We start from the raw sequence: 22,284 nt of genomic DNA, 5'->3' as shown, positions 1-22,284 counted from the left end.
AAGGGCTGATCCTGTGAGAAGACGAGGGGCGAGGGGACGCCTTCTTCCTTCTCACAGGAACAGCAACAGCTCTCTCCCTCTAGCGACTGGGGCGCTCAACAGCGTCATCCTCGGATGATGTCCTGGTCCTCTTCTGCGGTGGAAAAGCGTCAAAGTCCAGAGAAGACCGCAAAACATCTGGAGAAAAAGGACGTGAAGCGTCCTCCTCTCTGAAGCTTCTCTTCAAGGGGCGAGAGTCCTTCCGAGAGCTCAACCCCTTGCGCGGGGGGGATGCTTCGGAGGACGAGAAGCAGTCCTTCAGGATACGGGCACGAGCACGCTCCTTGGCAGCCTGGGAAGCATCAACAGGTCCTGCCAAAGGGATGCCAGATCGGTGGGGAGCCCCCCATAACCCTCCTTGTGCTTTCGACATGCCCACTCCCTGATTCCTGGGAGTCCGACAGAGGTCCAGGCCTAGAGGCATTATGGGGCCGATCTGACGCCCCCTCCACAACACTAGGGGCACTATCACTGCACTTCACTGCACCAGTCTCCAAGGCGAGCACTTTGGATTCTAGATTACGGAGAGAATCCAAAATCACAGAAAAGCATTACCCTCCACAGACACAATCTCAGGGCCCGAAGGCAACACCACAGGGTTAGGAGAAGCAAAGTCTACTGGAGGGTTAGCAGGAGAAATATTACTGCCCTGACGTCTACTGCCTGATACACTCCTGGAGGAAGACCTCCTGATCCTGTCACGCTCTAACTTACGTACAAAGGCATCATACGTCTTCCAACCTGAATCAGACAAACTTTCACACTCCTTACATCGGTCATTTATTAAACACACATGTCCCCTACAACTCGTACATACAGTGTGAGGATCTACCGAAGCTTTCGGTAGCCTCACCTTACACTCTTCCATACAACATACTCTGACACTAGCAGAACTAGAACCAGACATCTTAGTTCAAGGAAAAATCAAAGCCAAAATCATAAACCGTCCACAATAGCGTGTGCCTAGCCACAAATCTAAAGTCAAAAAACAAAAGACAATCAGGATACTTATGTGACAACGAAGTTTACAAAATACAAAGGCGGAGGTACTGAAAACAGGTGTTGACATTACCGGCGACAGAGAAAATCTGAATAGAAAATGGGAATGGTTCCTGATACCCGCCTCCCAGCGGCGGGAATGGGTACTAACCACCTGGCCTCCCACTACGTGTGTCGTAAGTTTTGAAATTCTGTCGGACTTCAGAGAATACAGCTCTATAATATATAATATATATATATATATATATATATATATATATAGATATATATATATATATATATATATATATATATATATATATATATATATATATATATATATATATATATATGATATATATATATATATATATATATATATATATATATATATATATATATATATATATATATATAGATATATATATATATATATATATATATATATATATATATTATATATATATATATATCTATATATATATAGTATATATATATGATATATATATATATATATAAGTTGAGCCTTTCGTATCTCGAGGTACCACTGTATGATGCTAGAGGCAAGAAGTGCAAGCATAAATCTTTATCCATGGTAGAAAATATTTGTTCATTAGCGAATAGTTTACTGTTAATTTTGTTCATGAGACTATATAATAATATATATATATATATATATAATAGTATATATATATATATATATATATATATATATATATATATATATATATATATATATATATATATATATATATATATATATATATATATATATATATATATATATATATACATATATAATATATATATATATATATATTATATAATATATTATATATATATATATTATATAAATATATATATATAATATATCTATATATATAAATATATATGAATATATATATAATATATATATTATATAGTATATATATATATGAATAAATTATAATAAATATATATATATACTATATATATATATATATATATATATCTGATAGGTAAGTCTCATGAACAAAATTAACAGAAACTATTCGCTAATGAACAAATATTTTCTCACCATGGATAAAGATTTATGCTTGCACTTCTTGCCTCTAGCATCATACAGTGGTACCTCGAGATACGAAAGGCTCAACTTACGAAAAACTCGAGATAGGAAAGCAAGTACAAAGATTTTTGCGGCGTTACATACGAAAATTGTTCTAGATACAAAAGGTTATTGCTGTTAAGTCTGAGATTCGCCCGGAACACCGATAACAATTTTAAAACTCGCACGCCGCCAACTGAGTAGACTCGCCACCATCCTCCCGCTCTCCCATTGGTTCCTGATGCTAGTCACCGCCATAAGATCCTTCTCTCCTGTTGGTCAGCATCTCTCCCATCGTGCATCTACGTAGCGGCGTGCTTCTTTGGTCACTTCGCGGCATCATCGGTATCGTAAGCACGTGGAATTCATTCGTTCTATACGATTTCGTTTATTAACGTAAATTCGTTAGTGATTTCATTGTAGAACTAGTACTTTATTGTGTTGTGTGAGAACTTTACTACATACGTATACTACATAACAAAATTACGTACAGTATATACGTAGTCATGGGTCCCAAGAAAGTTGAAGTTCACGGAAAGAAGAGGATGCTTTCTTTTGAGACGAAGATGGAGATAATTAAAAAATATGAAGCTGGTATGTGAATGAGTGTGATAGCAAAGGAATACGGCTGAAATCCGTCGACAATAGGCACCATCCTTAAGCAGAAGGATGTCATCAAAGCAGCTACACCTTCCAAGGGCGTGACTATTTTGTCCAGCAAGAGGAACCACATGCACGATGAGATGGAAAGGCTGCTTCTTGTCTAGATAAAAGACAAAGAAATTGCTGGCGATACGATAACGGAGACGGCTATCTGCCACAAGGACAGCGCTATTTTCGTCGATTTGATTGCCCAGGTCGAAGACGATGGAGGAGAAGGGACATCGACGCCAACCCCAGAGTTCAAGGCTTCTCATGGGTGGTTCGAAAAATTCCGTAAACAGACTGGCATCCATTCGGTGGTGCGGCATGGTGAGGCGGCCAGCTAGGACACGAAAGCGGCCGAAGCCCTTATTAAGACGTTCGACGAGATGACGATCAACAAAGGCTACAGTTCTCAGCAAGTCTTCAACTGTGATAAGACTGGCCTTTTTTGGAAAAAAATGCCTCGGCGGACGTACATCACGCAGGAAGAGAAGAAGCTACCCGGGCATAAGCCTATGAAAGACAGGCTTACGCTCGCACTTTTTTCAAACGCCAGTGGGGATTGCAAGGCGAAGACCCTACTTGTCTATCATTCAGAAACTCCTCGAGCCTTCAAGGCCCACAAAGTGCTTAAGGAGAAGCTTCCAGTGATGTGGAGGGCTAATGCGAAAGCCTGGGTAACGAGATTTTTGTTCACTGAGTGGGCAAATCTGTGTTTCAGCCCGACAGTGAAGAAATTCTTGGAAGAGAAGCGCCTCCCTCTGAAATGTCTGCTGGTATTGGACAATGGCCCTGCTCACCCTCCTGGCCTCGAGGAAGATATCCTAGCGGAGTATTCGTTTATCAAGGTTCTTTATCTTCTGCCTAACACCACCCCTCTCCTCCAGCCCATGGACCAACAAGTGATATCGAACTTCAAGAAGCTGTATATGAAACATCTTTTGAAGAGATGTTTCGACATCACCAATACCACAAACCTCACCTTGCGTGAATTTTGGAAGGAGCATTTCAATGTTGTGATATGCATCCGACTCATCGACCAAGCTTGGCAGGAGGTTTCAAGGCAAACCTTGAATTCTTCATGAAGGAAACTCTGGCCTGATGCCGTATCTACCCGAGACTTCGAGGGATTCGACGTGGGCGAAGCTGGTGCTGCAGATTCAGGAACAGTTGATCCTGAAACTGTTTTGCAACCAGATCTTGAGGAGATCGTTGCACTCGGCAAGTCCATGGGGCTGGTCGTCGACGAGGACGACATCAATGACCTTCTCGAGGAGCATCAAGAGGAGCTTACGATGGATGACCTGAAGGAGTTGGAGGCCATGCAACATAATGTCGTTCAAGAAGAGTTCTAGCATAGGTGAGGAGGAGGACGACGACTCTATAACAACGGCAGAAATTAAGGATGCTCTAGCTGCTTTTCATAAGGTGCAATAATTCGTAGAAAAGAGACACCCCGAAAAGGCTTACACAGGTCGTATGCTTGCACAGTTCGATGACGTTTGCCTGATACGTTTCAGGAACATTGTGAAAAGTAGGCAGAGGCAATCTTCCTTGGATAGTTATTTTTTAAAGAGGCCTAAAGTAGGAGTAAGCAAAAAGGAAGAACCAAGTGATACTACGAAAAAACAGAAAGTTCAAAGTGGTGAAGAAAAAAAAAAAAAAATTGTAATTTTGTAAAAAAAAAAAAAAAAAAAAAAAAAAAATGTAAAGTATAAAAAAGTAAAAAAAATGTAAAAATAGAAAAAGAAAAAAAAATTTAATTTTAAGTTTTTTGTAAAGTTAAGTGTTATAGTTTTGTTAGTGTTTTGTAAAGTTTAGTTTATGTTTTCCTGACATTTTTTTGTGTTTCATAAAGTTAAGTGTACGTACTATAAGAAGTTTTCTGCCGTTTGTCGTCCTCCTCTGTCGCCACTTTCGGAGATAGCCTCACTTGAAAGGTAAGCTTCCACATTTTACAACATACGTCCGTATGTACGTACAGTATTTCTTGTATACCATGTACACTAATACACTTTAATTACAGGTACATACATATTAGTACTACTAGTACGTATTAAGTTAGGTATTGAATGGTCCAAATTGTTGTAGTATTTCATTGTTTATAGGTCAGTTTAGCTTTTATTATGAAATTTACTGGGGTGTTTTTGGAGGGCTTGGAACGGATTAGCCATTTTACATGTAAAATACAGTTCAAGATACGAAAAACTCATGATACGAAGGCCGCCTTGGAACGGATTAATTTCGTATCTCGAGGTACCACTGTATAATCTCATGGGAGGCATATCGAATAGGTAAATATACAGTTACATAAAAGAAATTATCAAAACGGTCTGTCAAGCACATACAGAGTAAGGAATTTGTGCTTGACAAATGTCTCATTGTTTTGTTTAAAAGTTAAAAGGTTTAGCTTGGTTGAGCCTTCTCAAGCAGAATATTTATAAAATATATATTTATTGTTCCAAGGTTCATATAAAAAACATATTTGACTTCGCATATTCACATAACTAACAAAGGGTATATGGCATAATTTTTGCTGCCTTGAAGTTGTAAACAATATGTGGCGCGTCGCTGGTGGCGGCAGAATGATCTAATGGCTGCTGATTTAAAATCAAGCCAAACCACAGGAGTTTCTGGACAATAGAATGCCGGTTTCAAGAGGTTCAACTGTATTAATAAATTACTAAATTATATCATATATGTATTATACAGTATACTGTAGGCTAGGCTAGGTTACTGTATTTGTATTTATACGATATACGTACCATGAAAACATCATCGCATACACGAGGCTAACTTAAATGTTATTCAATTTCTCTATGTACTGAATTATCATAAGCCAATGTGCATTGAACCTAGAGAATCAGCTGAAATTAATAATTACTATGTCATATATATATATAAGGTATGCTGCGTAGTGTAGGCTAGGCTACCCTATATGTAAAGATGGTACTGATTACCCTAGTGTAGGCTAGGCTAGTATAATATTCTTACAGTAAATTAACATTGGCCGACTTACGTCCAAATTGCAGTCGTAAGTTGCCAACATACCCCGCAAATATGGGGGGAACACTGTATGACGTTACTAACAATACGTTTATCATTCTCCTTTACTTTTTTAAATCATTTAACTAGAAGATATGATAAATAAAGACATGGAGCAAATGTTAGCAATCTGAAAAAGGAAAATTCTTTTTTCTCTCTCTCTCTTATTCTAGGCCAAGATTTACCAGTAAGTTTATGAAATCTAACATTAAAATTTGTAGAACTACCATGCAGTAGGTGAAGCGTAAAGATAAATGCATACCTGGTTGATACCCCCTCAGGCAGGGTCTTTATCCTATCTTCTAGATAAGTAAGTTACAGATAGTAAAAGAGAATGATAAAAGTAGTTTTAACGTGTACAGCCATGAACAACTGAACGAGATACAACTTTTCAGCAAAGTGTAACCGAATCGGATCACAAAATCCGTCTTGCTTGTATCTCAACCATCGTGCAATAGTAAACAATTACCGCAGTTATGTTATAAATGACGTTATGTAGAATAGGACTTTATTCCCTATGGATAAAAGATTGGAAGGTAATATGCACTAGTAAATTTAAACTGAAAGTTGTAGCTTAAGCTGAGAAAACAGTGTTCAAGCTGCTAATGACTATTATCGTGCATCAGCAACAAGGACTAAACTCCCGTATACTTTGATATGCCATCAAACACAACTAGATAAAATTGATGGAGAACTATTTTAATCAAAACTACCTGGCATGAAAAAACATATTTTACTATTGTTCTTACGCTAATAAAAGATAAGGAACATAAAGCTTTTATCACAATGGAATCAAGTGAAAATAGCGAACTGAATCAATTTTTTTATACAATAAACATGTCCCCAACGCAATCTATTATGGAGAAAATAATTTAGTTCACGAGATGTATTCAAGTTATATTTCAACTTGAAAACACATTGTATAACAAAAAATGACCTTGTCCCATATAAGTAAAGTATCTAGATATTCATTTATGCTAACTAGAAGCAAGAAAATTCACTCAGAATTGAGTTAAGTACAGCGAAATAAATTCGTATCTGCCATCAGCAGATTGCCAAACCAAAACAATGACCACTATGTTAGTATTCTATAATTAATACAATAATAAGAGAATACATACAATATTACTGGATATAGTGAAGGAATATATGACTTTTTAAAGATGATTCATGGAAAAGATAGATATTTGTTACGTTTGTATTTCATAATATGTAACCATCAACAGCCTTACACCATTCAATTATGACAATGTCAGACTGAATCTGATTCATGTTCAATTTCTTTTTTATGTTGAATTATTTCATATGATCAGATTCTCATTTCAGGTTCAATTTCTTTTTGCACCGAATTATCATGTCAGAATGCAATGAACATCCAAAATTAGCTGGTATAATTACTATACCATACGTGTAGTATATGGTATACTGTAGGCTAGGCTACTGTATATGTATATGATATACCATAGTATATGCTTGGCTTACTCATGTAAGTGTTATTCAATTTCTCATTGTACTGAATTATCATAAGTCAAACTGCATTGAATGTACCATAGTATATGCTAGGCTTACTCTTGTTAGTGTTATTCAATTTCTCATTGTACTGAATTATCATAAGTCAAACTGCATTGAATGTAGAGAATTAGCTGATTAAAATAATTACTATACCACATGTGTATAGAGTATACTGTGTAGTGTAAGCTAGGCTACCATATAAGTAAGGATGAAACTTACCGCAGTGTAGGTTAGGCTATATTCGAGATATGATTTCTCTAACAAACGATGGGTTTTGAACCTAACCCCATTGTAAGTAGGTGAATGCCTATAAAAATAAAAGACAAACACTGGTGAAAGACACATTTTGCACCAGTTATTTCGTAGCATAAATCCTCCTCTACTTGTCTTTGGTCAATTGAAAAAATAACCTAAGACATGGGGCTATAGCCTAGCCTAGGCTATAGGGTTAGGGGGGAATACCGCAGTGGAGCCATCGTCATCATGTGGCTCAGCCTTATTCACTCAATATTTAATTGGCAAAACAAGAATACAATTACATCTTTAAGCATAGCATTCAAAAGATTGAAGTTTCGTTAACATAATGTGATATATGAAAGCGCCATACAAACTAAAATAAGCATGTGAGCTCTTCGTAAAATATGTTTTCAAGGCAGTTTTGAAATCTAATATGGTGGCAACCACGTGACTTGCCATTCGTAACCACAGCCAAGCCACCATCTTTCCCAGCACTCATTTGAACAATGTTTATTGTATGTATGTAACATTTATTGATCTTACTCAAGATTGCAGTTGTAATCAGCACAATAAAACAACATTTTGTTGCCTATATTAGTGAAAGTATTAAACTTATTTTATTCCGGGGTCATGGTTTGAACTGAAATTCATTTTTACCTTGTAAGCGGTGGTTTTATCCTTACTACCATCACGACTGAAACTCCAAAGTGCTTATTTGATTGTAATTATACATGTTTTAGTCTTAATTCACTCCAAATTGCACTTGAACTACGTTGCTGTTCCTGGTTCCTAAGCGCTCACTCCACAAACACAGTTGCGAGCAGCACACAAGTACATGGTTTATTAGGTGTTTACTTTACTCATTATTTAGTTTAAACTTTACTTTGATACTTCAAAATGTTTATTCAATTCATGTCTATTATCCTTTTTTTGCACCCAAATTAACCCCAAAAATTACAGATATTTCCGAAATACAATACGAGCAGAACGACGGCAAAATGACTCATCGTTGCCAATCTATTTGGAGGGCTATTCACCATACGCCCGATACATTTACAAACTGTTTCCATGAATTCTAGTTGCCAAAGTAATGCACAATAATGAGAAATTTGCTCTAATATGCATATATACTACAAATAGATACGCTAATTTCACTTATTTCCCTGGTTTTGTGTAAGTCTTATACCCAGTTTGGCGGGTAAACACATACCAATTGGCAACACTAATAAACCAGCAAAATTGTTGATATTTGAGTCGGGTATCTAGTTACTTTTTCAACAACGAATATTTTCAATTTAATAATCATGAATATGTAAAAATATTTATGCAATTCATGACCTTATACTACCGTTTAACTATCTATTTAAATAATTATCTAGTGCACGCTTCTTCCTCTTTTACCAAAAATCGTAGTTTTCTTAAAAAAGTAGTGGTTGAAAGTCGTTTACGACTGTAGTGATGAAAGTGCCCAGCGTCTATGAGTACAAGTGGTGTGCAAATTTAGCACAGGAAATGGGAAGTTTGTTGACACAAGCGACTCCGCAAACATTGAGATGGTGTCAATCTTCAAAATATTGGTAGTTGTAAGTAAAAATTTCGAAAGCGTCATGGAGGTAGTGTGCACTGCGTAGAGCCAGACTTTTCATTACCCTCTGTTTAATCTTAAAATACCTATGGCCTTAATTTCTAACTTTCGAGAAAATACTTACTTTGAAAGGAGAGTAGAGGTCTTGAGCTCCTGCTCTCACCACCAACAACTCATGACTGATGACCATCTCCGGTGTCAGGACGTGTTAAAGTACTTTTTCAGAGGGTGGCTTCAAACGCGGTAGAGTGACTCGGATACTCCAGTCGGTTGTTTCCCCTATAGATTAAATTGCCGTACCTAAACCTTCTGTGAAATCATTAAAAAATCATAGAGTATCACTGAACCAGACATTCTTAGGATAAAGTAAGCCAGGATACAGGATACAGGCATCCTGTAGCCTACACTTTTGAGATCCTACAGAAATTTACAGCCTAGCCTAAACCCAACATTAGCCTATGAATAAATCATTGAGACATCATAAAATATAACTCATTTCATTTAGACAGTCTCAGGACAAGACCCCATAGAAGGCTAAGGTCGATAGGGTAACCTACGAGAATAAAGAACAGAGGCTACCTACTATAACTCTAGAAGTTAATGATACAACCTAGCTAGTACAAACATCTGTTACTCACATTACAGCAATTATCGGTGATTCCTGTAATTTACCAATTATTACGATTGATTAAGAATTGTCTTGATTAAGACGGCAATTATAGAAGAGAAAAATACGTTTGAACTTTGAATAAAGTTACGCTACTAAGGCGGTCAATGGCGTCGCTTTGTTGACATATTGAGCGTCTTCTATTTTATAGTATTAATGTTTGTGGTTGTGGTTTAGAAGCAGTTCGGTCATTTTCATTCGTTCTAATAAGTCAATTTGTGGATAATTGTAAGCAATCAGTGGGAATATAATTAAAAATTTATGTAATTTACTAATAGACTGAATAATATAATGGTAATTATTAGGCCAAATAATGGATTCCGGTAATAGCGGTTTGTTTACGTTTTGGGCGTCGTCTCCTAAGGACTTCTCGTTCGTGGTTCCCGTTGAGAATTTGACGTTTTGATTCAAATCTAATAGATGAAAAGGGGGAAGTTAGATATAATCACTGGAGAAATAATAAAAAAAACCGATAATTTATTTCATTATTAGATATTAGAATAAATGGCCGATGTGGTATTAATAGTAGTAGGGGGAATTTCAATTCTTTTATACATTCTTTCCAATTTTCAACCTCTTCAGCAGATTGGCAAATAAAAGCATAGCTATTAGCCATCAAGGTCTCTATGAGCTTTTTTTCTATTAACGGAGTCAAATGCTCTTTGGAAGTCTATATCTACCGCAAATATTGGGTCCTTTTTTTCTCTACATTTCTTGAATCCAATATTCTAAGATATATAAATTATCAATTCTTCTTCTTTGTACAGTAAAGCTTGATTACAGTTCATTTGTTTTCTCTATATTTCTAAATTCGTTTTCTATTTTGGTTTTCAGGATCCCCATGAAAACTTTATATCAGTGGTTCTCAACCTGGGGACATCAGCAATCTCCAGGGGAGGTGCAAGCCCTAGGGGAAAATGAATAAAAAAAATCTTTCGTTATATTCGTTATTCTCTTAACAAGAGTGAGCAACTAATAATCAGAAGTGTATGAAAAAATACAAAAGTATTGCCTTATAACGTTACTTTCCTATAGTCTGCTACCCTAGTTAGAGTCGTTGAGCTTACAATGTGTTGTAATTATTGACCTCCCTGCCTACTATCCCTCGAAATCCCTTACATATGCAAGGGGGGCATGGAAGGAAGGAGCTCTTAGAGGGGGTGTGGTCATATAAAGGTTGAGAACCACTGCTTTATATAATACACTTGTTAGTGCAATTGACCTAATATCTTTGACTGTGGGGTGTTGCTTCTTGGGTGTAAGTGTTTTTTTTTTTTTTTTTTTTTTTTTTTTACCTAAACAAGCTGCTCTATATTTTCCTGCCTTTCAGTATGCTGTTTAAACATTCTGCCAATTCCCTTTGACTGTTGGTGCTTTGTAAGAATAGTTTGAACAGAACTGGTTTCATTTCGTCCCCGGTGCTTTATTGGATTAGTTTTCCTTTTCTCTAGTTGATTTTTTTTTTTTTTACTTCTTCTGCAGTTATACTTCTGACTTTAATTTCTGTCTTTATCGCGTCATTCACTCCATCCATTTTTTTCTCTCCTATGCTTTTCTTATCTTGTCATTGGTCTTTTCATCATTTCTACCATTTCATGCTCATACTGTTCTTTTTTGCTCTCATTCCATATCTCTCTTATTTTGTTTGCTTCTTTTGGGTGTATTGTTTTCCTGATTTGACCAGCCCTTTCTTTGCAGGTAGAATTCTTCCTTAATTAATCTCTTGCTTATTATTTTTGTCGTATATCCTAACCCATTCTTTTTCTGGGGTAGTCTCTTTATGTCATCCATTATCTCATTTCTAATTTTTTCTTCATAATCTTTATGTGTTTCCTTTATTACTATCTGTACTTTCTGTCTTTGCTTCCCCCTAGATGCTGACCCCTTGACATGGGTAGGGGGCTTAGGGACCAGCAACTGGGGCGTGATGCCTGGTGGGGTTGCTTTCTCACTGGTCCTTGGGGCCCAGCTGCTGGTCTAAACTAAATTAGTCAGAACTTTTCCTTCTTTCTGCAATTTTTCATTCTTACTACATTCTTCTCCTTCATGTATTTTTTTCTTTTTTTTTTTCTTTGGATTAATTATGTGGAAATTTACACCTTTGCTAAAATTTACTGGACCTGGTAAACAGAAAAGATATCATAGCTGGGACTGGGGTTTTATAGCTGAAGCTAAGTAGTGGGAACCGTGGCAGGACCATCAACTGCCCGATAATGTTCGGACCTGAGTGATATCAGGTGGAACTATTTTGCAGGGCTGGACCACGGATTCCAGGGGGGTTTAGTTTTGTGGATAGGACTCTCGGCATTCTGTCCGGTTTGCCCATAATGTGATTAGGGTGGGGATGATTGTATTCTTGTAATACTCTCAGTCCTATCAAGCGGGTTTGGCTTACACTTGGGCCACTCTAATCATGTTGTGCCATCCCTTGTGGGGTAGGGTAGAGATGCGGACATTTGGGAGTCGGTTCTCGTTTGTGCCATTAGTGGAAGAATAATCTCCATGAAAGGTTGATGATATCTTTTTAAGGTTTTCAGGTTTATTTTTTTTTTCAATCTTTAATCTTTATGATAAAAATAAATAAAGATTCAAGTACCGCTGGGCCCTTTGATGGTGGTGAATCGGCACAGTTGATGGCAGCTGGAACCTTCCCTGACAACCTTCCTCTGGAGAAATCATTAAACCTTCCAGTGTAATTAGTACACTGAAACCCTATGCTCCAGTACAGAGTAAAGGGATATTGAACAGAAGCATATTTGAAATTGGACCGGGAATATTTGAAAAGTCTTATGATAAGTACCTAACTTTTAATCTGGAAGAATCAAGTTCTGATATTTTGGTGTGTATTGAGATATCGTGAAGTGTCGTGGCCGAGAACCTATGATTTCTTATGAAGGTCGAGGAAAGCTGACGGTGGAATCTACCTCAACAAAAGAAACTGAAATATTGAAAGCATTACCACACCTTGGAGGAGTCAAAGTGGAATGTGCAGTACATGCCTTTTGGAATTACTCCAAGGGAATGATATATGCACCCCAGCTGATGACCTACTCTGAGAAAAACCTTGTAGAGGAATTAAAAGATCAAGGTGTAATAAGAATTGAACGAATGAAGAAGAGGGTAAATGGAGTCTTTGTCCCACTTCCCAATTTAATTATTACATTCAATTCTACTCGATTGCCCTCTATAGTTAAAGCAGCCTGGCTACGTTTTAAGATCAAACAATATATCCCAAGACCGAGGAGATGTTTCCATTGTCAAGAGTTCGGACATATGTTAGAGTCCTGTAGACAGAGACTGAAGGGCAAGCCGGCTACTTGTGTCAAGTGCAGTGAGCCGGACCATGGCATGTGTGGTAAACAAGCCAGATGTATACATTGTGGAGACAATCATCCATCGTCTTCACTTAATTGTGATGTGTACATCATCGAAAAAGAAATTCAAACTTTAAGGGTAACAGAACGTATTGCAGTGTTGCTGCAAATCGAAGAAGAAACACAAATGTTACCAAGGATAATTTAAATAGAAAATCAGTGATGACCTCTACTCGTGCCTCTTTGGAGGCAGCGCCAGCTGTTGCTGGCATTCCTTCCTTTTCGGAAGCTGCGACAGTGATTTCTGGTGCTCTTGCCTCTCTTGAGGCTGCACCAGTAATTTCTGGTGCTCCTGCCTCTTCGGAGGCTGCACCAGTGATATCTGGTGCTCCTGCCTCCTCGGAGGCCGTGCCAATGATTTCTGATGCTCCTGCCTCTTCGGAGGTGGTGCCAGTTGGTTCTGGCACTCCCGCCTCTTTGGAGGCAGTGCCCGTGGTTTCTGGCACTCTTGCTTCTATGGAAGCAGAGCCAGTGATTTCTGGTACTCCTGCCTCTCTGGAGGCTGTGCCAGGAGTACCTGGCACTCCCGCCTCTCTGGAGGCTGTACTACCTGTAAATGCTTTCGAGGATGCACCAATATCCGATCCTCACACCCCTCCTCAGGCGACACCAGCTTTGTATGCTGTTCCTGAGACTGATAACCCTCTAAAACGGAAGGCAGCCTTAACCAATCAATCTCCTTCCAGGAAAAAAAGAGCAAGGTTGTAAGCTGAAAGCTCTTAAAAGAGGCTCGAATGTAACAGCCTCTAAAGGAAAGTAAAATTCATTAATTTTCTCCAGTGGAACTGTCAGGGATTAAGAGCTAGATGGGAAGAGTTAAGGCTGCTCATATCAGAAGTGTCTCCTGTCTGTATAGCTCTGCAGGAGACCATGATTGTTAATAATATGTGCCCCAGCCCACGAGAGTATACATCCTATCACTCCACTTATAATTTAAATATTGTAAGCCATGGTGGTGTTGTTTTGTATGTTGGAAATGACACCCCACAAAATCCTATTATTATTCAATCAGCAATACAAGTGATAGGTGTGCAGATCCATTTGCAAAGAAAATATACAGTGTGCTCTCTCTATGTACCACTTAACGAAGCCTTCCCCATCAATGAATTCAAATCTCTTATTCAACAGTTACCACGTCCTTTTGTTATTTTGGGAGATATGAATAGCAGAAACCCTCTTTGGGGTGACATCAACACCAATCAAAGAGGAAGGTGCTTAGGTTCCATCATAGAAGATGAAAATGTGGGGATCCTCAACTCTGGACAGTCTATGCATTTTCATGTTCAAACAGGCACGTTATCAGCAATTGATTTATCTATATGTAGTGATGACTGTCTGATTGACTTTACTTGGAAAGCTATAAATGACAGATTTACCAGTGACCATTTTCCAATAGTGGTGAGTGTAGCATCAAGTCCTCCATCTCAGGCTACCCAAATGGAACATTGGTAAAGCTGATTGGTCAACATTCCAGGAGCACAGCTCAATAGATGACTGACTCTTGCTGATGACTTTCCCGTGTAGATGACGCTCTTGACTTTTTGAATACAATACTGTTCTCAGCTGGTCTTCAATCTATACCTAGGACTTCGGCAAATTTGTACGCCGACCAGTTCCCTGGTGGACTCGTAAATGCCAAGAAACTCATAGAACTGTGAGATCTGCCTTCACCAGATACCGCAGACGAAAATGTGAGTATTATCGTGTAGAATTTCGAAAAGCGAGAGCTCATTTTCGCATGGAAATAAAAAAAAAACACGAAAAGAATCTTGGACAATATTCATATCTTCACTAAATTCAAAAACTCCTCTGACTCTAGTTTGGAAGAGAGTTAGAAAAATAGCAGGCAAGTTCACTCCTTGTCAACCTACAGTTATCAAGGTCAATGGTTGCGAGGTAGAAACAAACCCCCAGTTAGTGGCAAATGAGTTTGCTAATCATTTTGCTAATGTTGCAAAGAAAAATGATGATAGACCCTATTCAGCTCAAAGACGGATAATGGAACAGGTCGAAAATGATTTTAATACCTCAAGACATGAGCAGTACAATGCTCCTTTTACTATTAGAGAATTTGAATCAGCGTTGAATAAATGTAATGAATCAGCTCATGGACTGGATGATATAACATATTCATTGATTAAGCATACTCCTGAAAATACCAGACTTTCATATTAAGCCTAATTAACAGAATTTACCGAGAACATCTTCCCCAAGCTTTGGGAGAAGTTAAAATTACTGCCATTTGTGAAACCTGGAAAAGATCCGTTCAAGACAGAAAAATTATCGTCCTATTGCATTGACATCTTGTTTGTGTAAGATCATGGAAAAAATGGTGAACACACGATTGATGTGGTACTTGGAAAGAGGTAAATACCTTTCGACTACTCGGTGTGGTTTTTGGAGTATGCACTCCACAACTGGTGTATTGGTACAAATGGAATCTTCAATATGTGAAGCTTTTGCCAACAAGCAGCATCACATCACTGTTTTCTTTGATCTAGAGAAGGCTTATGATACAACATGGAGATATGGCATTTTGAGGGTCCTTTATGAATGTAACCTGAGAGGCAATTTGCCCCTCTTTATTGAGGTTTTTTTAAATAATAGGATATTTCAGGTTCAGGTTGGAGGCAACATTGTCAGATGTGTTCAATCAAGAAGAAGGGAGAGTACCACAAGGAAGTGTTTCAAGTGTAACCTTGTTCGCCTTGGTAATCAATGGGGTTTCTAAAATAATTCCCCCAGATATAACATATACCCTATTTGTTGATGACGTGTCAATTTCCTTTGCAGCATCAAGGATGGCAGTGGCTGAACGCGCCTTCAGCTCTGCCATTGACAATATAGTAAAATGGGCTAAGGTTAATGGTTTTAGATTTTCTGCCAGTAAAACGATAACTATGCACATTTGTCGTATAAGGGGAATCCACCCTGATCCAGATCTATTCATTCATAGGCAGTTTATATATCTATATGAGGGAGGCGAGCCCCCTCAACCAAATCTAAATTATACATAGATTGTCTATTGTAAGAACTTATATATGAAGAAATTTTTTATAATATATTTATTGATATTTTTATATGAAATTTATTAAAAATTTAATTTTTTCTATTTAATTTATTTCGGTGTCATTTACCAAGATGTTGTAACGCCAGATATAATACACAATCAATCAATCAATCAATCTGTCTTTGTTTATAGTAGCTTCTTTCATAGCATCTCTTCTCTTCTATGCTTGTGGCTTAACTTTTCAGTTTGTTATATACATCCTTCTTTGGCTTATTTCTTTCTTTATGTTTTTGGTGACCCATAATAGTTCTCTTTCTTCTTGCTTTCCTTGCTTTAACCTTCTTTTTATTCATTATCTTTTCTAGGTTATTTGTTTTTGCTTCACACATTGTTTCTTCCAGCAGGGTTTTAGAGCTCCTTTTCTGTTTTATCGGCTTTGTTTACGTTATATATTCAAGGTATTCCCTGGTGGACTTCTTTTGTTGTTTTCAGGTATTTGATTTCTTTTCTTTCAATTTTTAAATGTTTTCTTACTTTTGTGTTCATTCTGAATCGGACTTTTATGAGGTGGTGGTCTGATAGGTGATAGTCATACTTTCCCTTATATATCTTCATACATTCGTAGTTTTTATACATATTTTGGTTAACCAGGGCAAATTCTATAGTGCTCTTCTGATCTCCTCTATTCCAGATTATCTCCCCTTTGCAGCTGGACTCTCCATTTAATAGTGTTAGGTCATATTTTTCCATTTAGATCCATGAAGTATTTTCCATTTTGGTCAAGTTCTTGTGTCCCTATGAAACCTAAATGCACATTGAAGTCCCCAAGGATGTAAGGAGCTCATCAATCAATTGTTTCTATCTATATCACTAGCTGACATGTAGACTAGGATTAGGTTAAATCTTAATCCTTTATAATTACTACCCTCTATAATTACTAGTTGGATGTCTCTGTGTTCTGATTTTCCTTTTTTTAACTGGATATCTCCTTTGGATCTATACATTATTAATAAACCTCCTCCTTTGGTTCCATCCTCATCTCTCATTGAGTGTACCACACTGTATTACTACCTGTTGAGAATAGCAATTTTGCTGTTTCAGATGCGTTTCGGTGATGCACATAATTGTGTTCTTCTGTGTTAAGTCCATTAGTTCCATTAGTTCAGGTTTCGCTGAACGAATGGAACTTCAAGATCTCTTTATGCATCTTCTGAGTTGTTCACGATCTGTTAATTTCCTTTATTATCAAAAGTGCTTCTACATATAACCTTTTATCTATTGCTTATGATGAACCAGGAATCATCGGGTGATCGGGTGGCGTCCAAAACTGGCTCACTATCCCTTACACCCAAAACTTATACTGTACTTGCATATGAAATACATACATTATCACTATTTCATAATGCATAATATAACAAAATACATAACGATAGTAAATATATGTTAAAATTATACGAGATTTAATTGCATTTAGACATATTATAATATTTTGTTTTATTATTTCGTATATTTATTCACCAAACGATACACTGACTTTGCAGTTGGCTCGCTATCCCTTACCATCCTTATAATTCCGTACATTATCCATATTTCGTTATATAACGAAATATATAACGAAATAAAGAAGATATATAACGAAAATGAATATTTAATTAAATATTAGACTATTTCATCCAACTATTTATTAACATTAACTTTTTATTTATTTTGGAAATTTTTAAACCCCAACGGCCGGCCTTGATGTCTTGATGAATGACGTCATTGGCACGGCAGGATGAGTGCCCTAGAAGAGGTTATAAGGAAACTCAGTGAGCTGATGGAATGAAAAGAGGCTTAGATCCTGAAGAGCGAGTAAGAAGTGAGGATTTTAACACAGTGATTAGAGGAAAGGTTGAGGAATTATGGGAGAAAGAAAATCATAAAAATAACCTTGTTATTTACAACATTAAGGAATGCTTAGAAGGAAATAATGAAACTAGGCTTAGAAACGACACAGAAACCTGTAGCAAGCTGTTCAATGAGGAACTGGGGCTAAGGGACACTGAAATAGTAGAACTAAGTAGATTAGTAAGAAATGATAAGATGCAGGTGCCCAGTAATACTACAGGCGATCAGGATAGAGACAGAGAACCTAGGCCAAGTCCTATTTTAGTCAAGATGAAAAGTGAAAAGGAAAAATGGGCAGTAATAGGAAAAGCCAAGATTCTCAAGGGGAAGCAAGAGGTAGGATACAACAGAATACCTATTCATAGCACCAGACCTAACCTACAGAGAAAGAGAACAGGATAAGATATCGAGACAGGAACTCAAAGACAAGAAAGAAAGGGGGGAACAGGGATGGTACATTAGGAAGGGCAAACTGATCAGAAATGAAAATTTTCAGAGTCTGGATGGGGCAATAGGAGAAATGCAATAAACGGAGATGAAAACAATACATTAACCAAGGAGCCAAAATAAAAAAAAGTTGAAATAAAGTTTAAAACATATATGATAAATATACAATGTTTAACTAGACAAAGATAGTAGAAATAGAAAGTGTTATAGACAATGATAATAAGATATTTTGTTTAACTGAAACTCACCAGAAACTAGACAAGTTAGCATTAAGTAAAGGTATAAATAAAATAGAAAATATGAGGGAGATGAAAGACAAAAAAGGGGGAGGGTTAATGATGTTATATAGAAACAGTGATAACACAGAGTTAAACAAGGTAGAGACTATTAGCAAAGATTTATTGTTTGCTAAATGTAAAATATACGATAATACTATTCATATTTTGTTGTTATACTTATCAGTAGGAAATACAGAGGAGGATAAAATTAGAGATAAAGCAATAAAATTGGAATGCGAAAACATTATTAAAAACATAAATGACTAAGAATCATGATTAATATTGAGAGTTTTTAATGGCCATGAAGGTTTCTTTGGTCACCAGAATACAGACAGAAACGGGGAAATAATACTAGAATGGATGAATGAACTAGGCTAATACTACTTTATGGAGAAGAAAGATGCACTGGAGTCTACACATGGGAGAGGATGCAGATGAAAAGTATAATAGATTTTACTTTAGTCAATGAGAAGTTATATGAAATTTTTGAGGAGATGGTATGCTTGCAAAGAGAGGCCGGCCGCTACTAAAAGGTAGGAGTTGCCACTTATGTAGTTATGATAGGGTGTTAATACATTTATATAATGAACAAGGAAGAAAGCTAAATGAGGCTGAAACAAAGGACGAATTAGTGAATTATTGGAGAGCCATATACAGTAAACACGAAAATAAAATAAAGGAAATCTGGAATGAAGAGAAAAGGATGGAATATGAGAATGAAATGGCAGAAATAGATGATTCCATAAGAATTAGAGACTATAGATTCCCATAAGTACTAATAGAACACGTGGGCCCATTGATGGTAGCAAAAGGAAAATAATACCAATGCAGGAAACTCTGATAACCGAGGAAAAGTCATAGCTTGCCTAAGTAAGCTCAAAGCAAAAAAAGCTTCAGGCCCAGATGGAATCAAACCAGAGCTTTACAAAGCATTAATGAAGAGCAAAACCTGTATAGAAGTATTGGTTAGATGCTACAACAAAGAGCTAGAAATCAAAGAAAAGCCTGAATCTTGGAAGAAATCGAGAGCGAAAATGACAGAAAAGAAAAGGAAACCAAAGGCCAAGGATCTAAGGCCAATAGCTTTATTAGATATATTATATAAAGTATTTATGATGCTGATAAAAGATAAAATAGAAGCACACCTCAGACTGAATGAAGAAGATCACGAATGCCAAGCAGGATTCACAAGAGGGAGTATGATTGAAGATGATATTCTTACACTACAATATTTGTAGAAGAGAGCTATAGGAATAGACAACCATTAATAGTAATAAAGCTATCGATTACAGTAAGCCTTTGACTCTGTAAAAAGAGAGAAGTTATGATCGAAGTCATGAAACAGTTCAAAATACATTCAAAATCATAGAGGCAGTAGCTATATATACGAAGGGGATAGCACACTAATAGACCTAGGGGAGGGAGCTGAACAGGAAATGGAAATTACCAGTGGAATTAGGCAAGGGTGCACAGGTTCTACATCACTTTTCAAATTGATGACATATTTGATAATTAGGAAAATGGAGGAGGAAGGGACAGGATTTGCTGATGATGGGTTAGTATTATCAGGAAATATAGAAGATGCAAGGAAAAATATAAAGATTTTAACAGATATGGGAAACAAATGTGGGCTAGAAAATATAAATAAAGAGAAAGCAGCATCATTATTTTCAATATGAAGGAAAAACCAGAAGAGATTGAGGATATAAAAGTGCGGGAAAATATAACATATTTAGGAATAAAGGTAAACAATACTAAAAATCTGTTTAAGCTACAGAAAAAGGAAATGATGGACAAAGCACAGAATTTAGCCAACCTAACCTATTCAGTGATAGAGAAAAGCTGTAACAAAGTACTTATAAGTAAAACATACTGGAAAAATATAGCTCTACCATCAATCTTATATGGGACCAATGTAGTTAATTTAACAGATACAGAAATAGAAAAATTGCAAAGAATAGAGAATGGGGTTTATAGGAAAATATTAGGAGCTTGTAGAAGCACAGTAGTAGCCACATTAAGGGTAAGATAGAAGCATCTTACATGAAAAAGCAGAATTATAAGTGGAAAGCTAAATTATGTAAATAAATACTATAAATGGACGGAAAGAGTTACTGAAGAAAATAATTACAGATATGCAAGAAAAGGAAAGAAAATGGTGGGAAACAGTGGAAAAGTACATGCACGAAATTAAAATCTATTTAAGAAAAAACGTGGAAGGATGTCCAAAACAAAAATTAAGGACAAAGCCAGAATCTGGGACACAGTAAAGTGGGAAAGAGACTTGGAAAATAAATTGACCGTAAATATACATAAAAAGTGGAAAAGTGAATAAAAGATGAAGAGATTAGGACAACAACTAATGATAAAGTAAGAAATAAACGATTAATAAGCTCCTTACATGCAGCAATAGAGAAGGCACAGACCTGCCTGTGATTGTCCATGGGGATTTCAATGGGCATTTAGGTTTCATAGGGACACAAGAACTTCACCAAAATGGAAAATGCGTTATGAGCCTAATGGAAAAATACGACCTAACGCTATTAAATGGAGATCCCAGATGCAAAGGAGAGATAACTTGGAGTAGAAGGAGATCAGAACAGCACTATAGACTTTGCCCTAGTCAACCAAAATATCTATAAAAACTCTGAATGTATGGAGATAGATGAGGGAAAATATGAATATCACCTATCAGACCATCACCTCTTAAAGGTCCAATTCAGAATGAACACTAAAGTAAGGAAGGACTTTCAGAAATGAAAGAAAAGAAATCAAATATCTGAAAATTACAGAAGAGTCACAGGAAATACATTGAATATATAGAATATAAAGTAAGCCAGCAAGACAGAAAAGGAGATCTAACCCAGTTGGAGGAAACAATGAGTGAAGCCAAAGCAAATAACCTAGAGAAGATAATCAAAAGAAGGTTAAAAAAAGGAAAACAAGAAGAAATAGAAAACCAGTATGGGGGTCACTAAAGAAATAAAGAAGGAAATAAGCCAAAAAGAAGATATATAACAAATTAAAAGGAAAGCCACAAGAATAGAAGAAAAGAGATACTATGAAGAAGCATATCTTAAACAAAAACAAAAGGTACAGATAATAAATAAAGAAAGCAATATGAAGAAAAGGTTAGAAATGAGATAATGAATGATAAAAACAGACACATGAAAAAAAATCTGGGAATATATAGACATGCTGAGAGGAAAGCACCCCTCAGAAAAAGAATGGATAAGGATATACGACAAAAAAATAAGCAAAGAGACTGAAGGGAGAAACCCTAGGGAAAGAGCTGGTAAAATTCTGGGAAACAAAATACAAAAAAGAAGAAAACAAAACTAGGAGAGATATGAGTGAAGGCAAGAAAGAACAAAATAAACATGACATGGAAGGAATAGTGAAAAGATTATGACAGCAGATGAAATACCATATATCTTTAAGAGAACACATGCATGGAGTGTATGACCTAACAGAGACAGAAATTAAACCCATGGAA

General features: G+C 36.6%; 3 protein-coding genes across 3 annotated transcripts in view; 2 read left to right on the top strand and 1 right to left on the bottom strand.

The window, feature by feature from the left end:
* Window positions 1-9,902, bottom strand: part of LOC135204720 (gastrula zinc finger protein XlCGF8.2DB-like) — a 51,366-nt gene extending 41,464 nt beyond the window's left edge. Inside the window, exon 1 of the mRNA XM_064234874.1 lies at window positions 9,764-9,902. The gene's annotated coding sequence lies outside the window, so the exon portion shown is untranslated. The remainder of the gene's footprint in view (window positions 1-9,763) is intronic.
* The window catches only part of LOC135204721 (zinc finger protein OZF-like), a 459,750-nt gene that overhangs the window by 85,337 nt on the left and 352,129 nt on the right, over window positions 1-22,284 (top strand). The window lies entirely within an intron of this gene.
* LOC135204539 (uncharacterized) lies at window positions 12,673-13,314 on the top strand. The gene has a single exon (XM_064234702.1). The coding sequence runs from the start codon at window positions 12,673-12,675 to the stop codon at window positions 13,312-13,314; it is 642 nt and encodes a 213-aa protein (XP_064090772.1).

This window comes from Macrobrachium nipponense, chromosome 47, assembly GCF_015104395.2.
Source record: "Macrobrachium nipponense isolate FS-2020 chromosome 47, ASM1510439v2, whole genome shotgun sequence".
Classification (NCBI taxonomy): domain Eukaryota; kingdom Metazoa; phylum Arthropoda; class Malacostraca; order Decapoda; family Palaemonidae; genus Macrobrachium; species Macrobrachium nipponense.
The sequence above is the reverse complement of the archived record's forward strand: the minus strand, read 5'-3'. Positions and strand labels throughout refer to the sequence as shown.

What these genes read in the sequence shown, in the direction of transcription:
- LOC135204539 (XM_064234702.1), top strand. Translation starts at nt 12,673, where the DNA reads ATGATTTCTTATGAAGGTCGAGGAAAGCTGACGGTGGAATCTACCTCA.